The sequence below is a fragment of the Anneissia japonica genome, unplaced genomic scaffold (assembly GCF_011630105.1).
Source record: "Anneissia japonica isolate Jap-2015-1 unplaced genomic scaffold, ASM1163010v1 scaffold1696_len571195_cov180, whole genome shotgun sequence".
In the NCBI taxonomy this organism is placed as follows: Eukaryota; Metazoa; Echinodermata; class Crinoidea; order Comatulida; family Comatulidae; genus Anneissia; species Anneissia japonica.
In genome coordinates this window covers 212,714-221,184 of record NW_022695941.1, presented here as the reverse complement: position 1 = coordinate 221,184, position 8,471 = coordinate 212,714, and the positions used below count along the sequence as shown (strand labels likewise).

The 8,471-nt window shown below is 33.5% G+C and overlaps 1 protein-coding gene across 3 annotated transcripts in view; it reads left to right on the top strand.

Annotated features, from left to right (window-relative positions):
• Positions 1 to 8,471, top strand: part of LOC117101632 (adhesive plaque matrix protein 2-like) — a 26,703-nt gene that overhangs the window by 15,750 nt on the left and 2,482 nt on the right. For all 3 annotated transcript variants that reach the window (XM_033241636.1, XM_033241637.1, XM_033241638.1), the window contains 5 exons: positions 4,748 to 4,861; positions 5,809 to 5,946; positions 6,627 to 6,734; positions 7,300 to 7,425; positions 7,946 to 8,056. In XM_033241636.1, coding sequence (XP_033097527.1) covers positions 4,748 to 4,861; positions 5,809 to 5,946; positions 6,627 to 6,734; positions 7,300 to 7,425; positions 7,946 to 8,056 — 597 coding nt within the window. The remainder of the gene's footprint in view (positions 1 to 4,747; positions 4,862 to 5,808; positions 5,947 to 6,626; positions 6,735 to 7,299; positions 7,426 to 7,945; positions 8,057 to 8,471) is intronic.

The following is an 8,471-nucleotide window of genomic DNA, read 5'->3' as shown; positions in this document are numbered from 1 at the left end:
GAAGATGAGGAAAAAAGAGGAAGAGGAATTATTAGTCCTAGGCCTAGGTGACGTCAATGTAGGCCTGGTAGTATATTCAAAGTTAGAGGTAGTGCATGACAAACCTAGAAAAGCCTACGGTACCAGAAAGAGACCACTAGGCTTAGATTTGTTGCTGGACATCAAGACTCAAATTTTTCACATGCCGGTTAACTTATTATTATATATCACATACAATAACAATACTAATTTGGGCCTAGGGCCTTTATTTCTAGATTTAAATTATTATTATTATTATTATTATTAAAATGAGGCTCAGAATTATTGAAGTTTTAAATTTAAAAAAAATTGTATAGCTATAAAAATTTTAAACATACCCTGGAGAGTGTGCATTCCTCTAAACAAGAGTTGGTTAATAATCCAAATAATCCAAATTATTGTTGCAACATGTTATGTGTTGACATAATAAATATATTGTATATAAATCTGTGCTGCAGTGCATGTCACAGTTTCATTACACTTGTTTTGAATTTAGAAAATGTATGTCAATACTGTTACAATGTGTCAGTATGTGATACATACATTAAAATAAAAGAGAAGAAATACCAAAAGCTAAGAAGGGAAGGATTAACAAAATCTAAATCAACTTACAAGCTTGGCAATACATCGCTATCCAGTCCTTGGTTAGAGGAATACACACTCTCTAGGGTCTGTTTAAATTTGTATAACTTTTCTTAAATTAATAATTTTGATGTCTTTAAATTTTTTTTTTTTTATAATTTAAAACTTTAATAATTCTGAGCATCATTTTAATAATAATAATAATAATATCATTATTATTATTATTATTATTATTATTATTATTATTATTATTATTATTATTAAAAAGTGCAAAATATGCCTTAGGTCTAGCTAGAGTTCAATTAAAATAGTATGGGCCTAGTTGTAGAAGTATAGCTTGCCTAGGCCTAGCCCTGAGGTCTAGGGGTAGCAGGCCTAGTGATTTTATTTTATTTTAAGAGAATAAGCTAAAATAGGCCTAGGCCCACTGCCAAATTTATACTGTAATTTAAGCCTAGAAATAAATTATTGTGCATAAACCTAGGCCATAGGTCTAGTTATTATTGTATATTAATATTATAAGTTAACCTTCTGTTGCATATTTGCGTCTTGATGTCCAGCAACAAATCTAGTAGGCCTAGATTTACAATGTCTCTTTCTCGTAGGCTTTTCTACTACAGCTACATGGCATGCACTCCTCATGGAACTACATTGACTTTATCTAGGTCTAGGGTAGGCCTAATTTCTTTTCCTCTTTTTTACTCATTTTCTCTCACATCCAAATCTTTCTCATCGATATTATTATCTACACGGCGGATCTTTTAAAGAACAAAATAAGGCCCCGCTACACTGGCACCGCACTTTCCCCTAGAAAATTTGCAGTTTTACCGAGAAGTTTTAGTTGATTATAAATATTCATGTCAGTGTAGTGTGACGGCTAATGAGTTTACATTATGCATGAGGCGACTGAGACCGAGGAATAAGAGAATACCGAGTCAGAAGTGGAACGTGAATTTCGATTTGGTTTCGTAGTCAGATTTTCGAGAAAAACTTCAGCTACCCATATTTCTCGACTGAGACGTCAATGGGAGCTGTAATTTGTATGGCAAGGAGATGGTGCTACCCTTAATTCGAATTTACGCCCACAAACCTTGTAGTTATTAATATTTTGGTTATAATTAAACAAAAAAAATTTATTTTTTGTTTTTGGTGACGTCACACTCACGCTATAGTTAGCATGCATACGTCATAAGCTAGGCTACGGCCAAATGTGTAATCTGCATTAATGAAACGGAAATGGGCTCTATTTTTTGCCGATGATGTTGTACTATTAGCAAACGATGCCAATGAGTTGCAGAGCATGTTAGACATTGCAAATGATTTTAGTAATAAATATAGATTAAGGTTTAATCATAAAAAATCACATGTATTAATTGTGGGAAGAGAGTGAATGATAAAAGACTCTGGCAATTGGGTGAAGAGAATATTATTGAGGTTGACACATACAAATATTTCACAAGCACATTAATGAAGTAATAAATCGAGGAAAATAATTCAATCTATCCTAAACGATCAAGATGATTTTAACCGAGTTTACTACGGGGACATTCTATGGAAGGCTATTGGTATTTCGAGTCCTTAATTAATTATACTTGTTCAACGTGGTGTGGAGGTAAAAATGATAATGAACTTTTAGAACGTTTACAAATAAATATGGCCAGATTTATACTTAGGGCGCCAAGATACACAAGTAAAGAGGTTTTATATGCAGAATTAGGATGGCAAACTCTTGAGGCTATGCAAAACTGCCAGCGTAAAGTTTGTAAAAAGACTTGTAAACCTTGAAACCGATCGGTGGTCACGTAAAGCACTAGAAGCCATTTTAAATGCTGGAGAAAAAAGTATTAAATGGAGTTGGTTAAAACAAATTAAAGCAATTTTTTCAAACGGTAATTATGATATTGAAAACTTAGATATTGATGATATTAAAAATAGCAATGTCTTTGATTAAAGACCTAGATAAACACAGCTTATTTGAAAGTGCAATGAAAAAACCATCATTAACTACCTATCTGCACATTAAATCGTTTCAAGGTATTACTTTTCTTTATGAGGCATAGAGAAATATTTGCTTGATAAGATTGATTTTAAAAGTGCAAATCTAAAATTTAAAGCGTGTTCTAACACTTTGCAACTCAATGGCAGAGTATCTAAGTGGAGCGATGACATGGACGAGATATGCCCTTTGTGCAAATCAGAAATCGAAGATTTAAACCATTTTTTATTCACTTGTAGAAGCACTGCAATTACCAATACAAGAGTTGATTTGTTAGAGGAGCTTGAAAATGAATTGTATAAAACAAACCACCAAGATATTTGGAACTATTTTATTAGTAATGATTTAAATACAAAACTGTATATGTTACTAGGCAGCGACAATATATATGCAGAATATGAACAAAACGAAACAACCAATAATATTTTTGATATGGCTTGTAAGTCCTTTTTTAAAAGAGCATGGAAAGCGAGAGGTGAAATTTTGGATAATGTAAAAACATAAAATAATTCTTACCAATTTTATATATTTTGTATTTATTTTATCTTTTTTAACTGCTCAAAACTTTTAATTTTTTTAAAAATACTTATATTTTAAAAGAGTTTAAGAATTTAAACAGTAATTACTCTTTTATTTCCGGTGTGCATATTCGTCTTTTAAACAAATACCGTAATTCAAACATTTCTCTGCCATAATTTTTTTAAATTTTATTATTTTAACGCTCTTTTCAATGCTGAATTGAACTTAAATAATTGTCATTTTACTGTTTTTCTTGTATTGTAGGCCTACGTGTTTATCCTATACTGTGCTTTAGTGTACCGGTACGAATGTACTGTGTTGTTTGAATGTTTTTATTGTGAACGCACCACTTGATAGTGCGTGCCACTCATATAAAAGAGTACGATTCAATAAAGTTATTATTATTATTATTATTATTATTATTATTATTACGTCACCTTTTCCTGGTAAGGCAAACTTTCCCGGCGTGCTTTTCTCATGGATAAACAAACACCACTGCTTTGCACATGAAAGCCTTGCCTAGCTAGGGGTACAAGAGCCGCATAGTTAGCATATAATACTTAAACAAGGTACGTCTGCAACTGAATTATTCTTAGGCCCTAGTTAATTTTGTTTTCTTATTTTAATTTATTTCTTTCGAAAGTGTACTTTCGATCACATAGGCCTATATAATTGCACTGTCTACTTAGGCCTAGTCATATTATGCTTCATCGTCCCCCGCTATACACAGTACATCAGTAGGCTAGCTCCCTCTCCCCCCCCCCTTACAGTACAGACGTTTGCTAGGCAAGAGAACGTGATTGCACCTTTCTTCCTAGGTTTTCATGTAAATTTGCATATTGTTAGCTAACCAGCTGCGTGTATTCCTTTGTGAAAATGAGTACCATGGCGTACTCATTTTCACAAAGCATTTGCATCCCCTCTTGGAAAGAGGGAACTTCGAAATAATTGTCACCATATCTTCGCTAATTAATCACCATAACTTAGCTTACACTTATGCATGAGTGGGGGGGGGGGCACTTAAAATATACAATAATCATTTCACTACACGACAAACCCCGAACTTTATTCATGCATTAAACATAAATAGTTTCATCTTGCTGTACTCCAACATCACTGGCCCATGGTAACAACCAACTGGCAGACCATTTCCGGTCACACATTACTCTCCATAACGCAGCACCCCCCCCCCCCCCCCCCCCCTAGTTCCATGTCCTCTGGGTATAGGTATTTAGGAAGTGTATACAATAGAAGGATATCCTAATACAAAATGGGTATTAAACCACAAAACCGACCTTAAGGCAATGGAATAATTTGTTCTATTGTAGATGTGTATAAGAGACAGTATATATACTATGTAGGTTGTTATTGTCACCTGCAAAATTCAATTCATAGTTTTAATTATTAGTTACGTCTGTTTGCTAGTGTAAAGTCTCGATTAAATGAAAAAATTAAAACTAATAGGCCTATTCTATCAACAGGTGTCTTCATATTGTCATTGAAAACTGTATCTCATGGAGCCACTGGAGTTTGTATTTCAGAAGTTCTAAAAAGTTCAAGATAGACCTTGGATTACAGTGAGATTATGACCAAGTCCGGCATTTTACGCATTTTCATTTTCATTTTTCACAGGCTTTTGCGACTCAAATCCAAATCCATGTCAAAACAATGGTGTCTGTGTTAACACCGGCAATTATTACACGTGTCAGTGCCAAAGTGGCTTCATGGGTCAAACTTGTGATCAAGGTAGGACTTGCAAGAAAAGAAAATACAAACTGTGTTTTTCAACCTTAATATCTAATGGTCAACTTTGCATAAAATGATTGTTGTTTACATACTCATTATTTACACCACATACTCATACAAATCATACGAAAATACTTAATAAAGCATTAAAATGTAATTTTATTAAACATTAGGCCTATATGAGCCTCACAGGCACTGGATCTGCTTTTATAAAGGCGGAGTAATATGGGTCAGGTGAGGGTAAAAAGTTTGATATGCCACGAGGTCTCACACTTGGGGTATACGGTTATTATATGAGGGCGCTTTAGTTGACTGATGACTAAAAAATGTATAATAATATTAATCGTGATTATTGTCCGGTTGGCGAATAGCTATTTCAGCCTCATATAATTGGCTTCAGGCGTGGCGCCAACGGGACCGGGGGGGGGGGCCCCCGCCCCCCCCCCCGTCGGAGAGAGCTGCCCAGTATTCTTAAAACGAACTTTAGTCGTAGTTCGAGCTAAAACTTAACTTCAACTAGCACTACGACTAAATCTCGCGAACCTCGACTACGTTGTTTGTAAGTTCAAATTGAAGTCGAAGTTGCAACTAAGACTATATGAAGTTCTAGTTCTAGTTCGCAGTTCGACTAAAGTTCGTTTTAAGAATACGGGCGCCGAGTGTTAGACACAGAGTCGTAGATGCGGTTATGGGTTAGACACTTCTGAGAGCGCCATCAGCGTCTGTTTATGTCGGGAAACTTTATGTTGAATAGTGTTGAATTTAGATCGCCGGAATTAGAAAAAAAACAAAAACGTATGGAACGCCATTTGTGCAAAGAAGTAATATGAACGCCATTAGTGCCAATATCTTTTATTTTTAATAGTTTTCACTGATTAAGACAAAATTTAGGGACTGGAATCCAGTTTATGCAATAAGTAACCGTATTTTTAATTGATGGTTTTTAGGCAATACACCAACGCCATGTGACAGCGCACCATGTCAGAACGGAGGGGTATGTATGAATGTTGGTACAACTTCATTCGTATGTTCTTGTCCATCCACTTACACGGGTACACAATGTCAGACGCCTATTTCTACATCAGGTGAGTCATTTTTAATACTTTTGGAACCCCGTTTTGTATAGTAACATTATTTCTTGATTTACAAACATATACGTCTGTGGTGATGGTGAAAAGAGCTACGTAATGGTATCTGGAGAATCAACCCGAATCCACTTGTTTTTCTTTGTAATTTTAAAGTTAAATGCCATACTGTCGATGCATTCCCTCACCCCGTAACTTATTTTATGTGTATTTGCTCACGTATTTAAAAGTATTGCTGCAATTCTTTTATTTCTATTTTTATTAGTACTTTTTTTCTAATTAACCTTTGACTGATCTCGTTGATGATTATGTACATATATAGACCTATCTTTATATGTTTAATTGATAGTTTTACTTGACTATTTTATGCTAATTTATGTTCCCATTGTCATCGGAGAATGACTAGACATTGATTTAGTTCACGTTTTGACAATTCTCTCCGGCCAATTGGGTGTTTTTCCTCTCTCGGTTATTTTGTGTTTGTCAGTTTTATTGTTCTTTTGACTAAATAAATTAAATGGTTGTAATGCTGCAATAAGTTTTGATAACGATTTTGCCCTTAAAGTTTGCCAACAAAGTATTTGAACATTTAAAAAAATGATTTGATAATTAGCAGAAAGTAATGCTATTTATTCTATTTTCACGAACCATGATTTTGTTTTATTGTGTTGTCTTTCCAGCGTCATGTTCTCCAAACCCTTGCAGTAACGGAGGCGTCTGTTCCCTGTCAGGAAACTCTTACAAGTGCGACTGCTCTCTGGGAACCATTGGCAACAATTGCGAAACACGTTCGTACATTTTGCTCACGTGACCTATTTTCAGACGATTCAATTAAAACGATAAATGCTAACAGTAGGCCTATATGATTAAAGTACATACCGAAAATGTACTCTATAAAACTATTACAATATGTGAACACTTTGGCATACTTTATTCATTAGTTTTACTAACTTGACAATGATAATTTTGTTTTTATATACCGTAACTGTGAAGCGGTTAATACGGTAGTCATGCATGTGTGTGAAGTATATTGTTTAATAGGACTGTGCATAGCTATAATATTTGTTTCCTCTATAATTAAGTATTACTATTTATGTAGTAGCATATCTATGGGACGGTGCACTAGGCCCTCCCCAGCTCGCGGCCCAGGCATCCCTACTAAACAAAAAACTTACGCTCCAGATTTAGAAATCACCTCATATTATCACTTTATTTTCAAGGAAGCTCCCCACAGTTAATCATGGAACCGCCACCCCCCACTCTCAATCAGATAAGCTCTCCCATTTCAATACTCACAGAAACGCCACTGACCAAAATTTTAAACAAATTGAAAGTTTCTTACTATTCACGCAGTTGTGTCATCTGGATGTATAAGCAATAGCTGTGGCACATTCGGCACCTGTCAAACGTTATCAACTGGTGGCTACTTCTGTGTCTGCTCTAATGGGTATTCTGGTGACACCTGTAACGAACCTCCAAGTAAGATTTAAAATGTTAAATTTCAAGTAAAATAAGTATTCATTAGTTACGATGTTTTCGTGATTTTACACACACACACACACACACACACACATATATATATATATATATATATATTATATATACAATATATATAGGGCCTATATATAAATAAATAAATATATATATATAATGTATATATAATATGTGTATGTGTGTGTTTGTAAGTGTTTGTCAAAGAAGAGCGATAAAATAAAAATCCAAAAGTATATTTAATATATTATTATTATATAATAATGTATTAATAATTATCTGTCACTATTATTAGCGTTTTAAAACTATTATTATTATTTATTATTTATTCATTATTATTATAATTACTATTATATTATTATTAATATTATTATTATTATTATTATTATTATTATTATTATTATTATTATTATTATTATTATTATTATTATTCATCTTTATCACCACCAACAACATGATTATTATTACCTCTACTACCACTGAAGCAAGAACTAATTTTATCTTTTAGCTACCTATTGCGGTGTTGGAACATGTCAACAGAATGCTCCATGCTCTCTTTCTGGGTCATACTACCAGTGCGATTGCCCTACAGGATACACTGGACAAAACTGTGAACTTAGTAAGAAATATTTTACATTTATTTCGAGTTAAACACTATATTGATACCTATGAATGAATGTTTAAAGTAATTAGATCTTTGCTTCAAGCAGCCCGAACCTTGTATGTGGAAACATTGAATAACAGGCGATGAGATATTTTTATATTTAAACTACATTCGTATAGAATATGACAATAATTATTTTATTTTAGTTATTTGATAACTAAAACAAATACAGTACCTACAGCCAAAATTGTGAACGATTTCACATAACAAAGCTGGCTTAGACATTAGACAACAAACTGTATGAATATTTTTTTTTTATTACTGGCATCGATGGATACGGTATGTAATTTTAAGAAAAATTCCAGTCATTTTCAATGCGAGTTATCATTAGACCTATGTAAAAACATGAAGAATATGAAGTACAGTACAA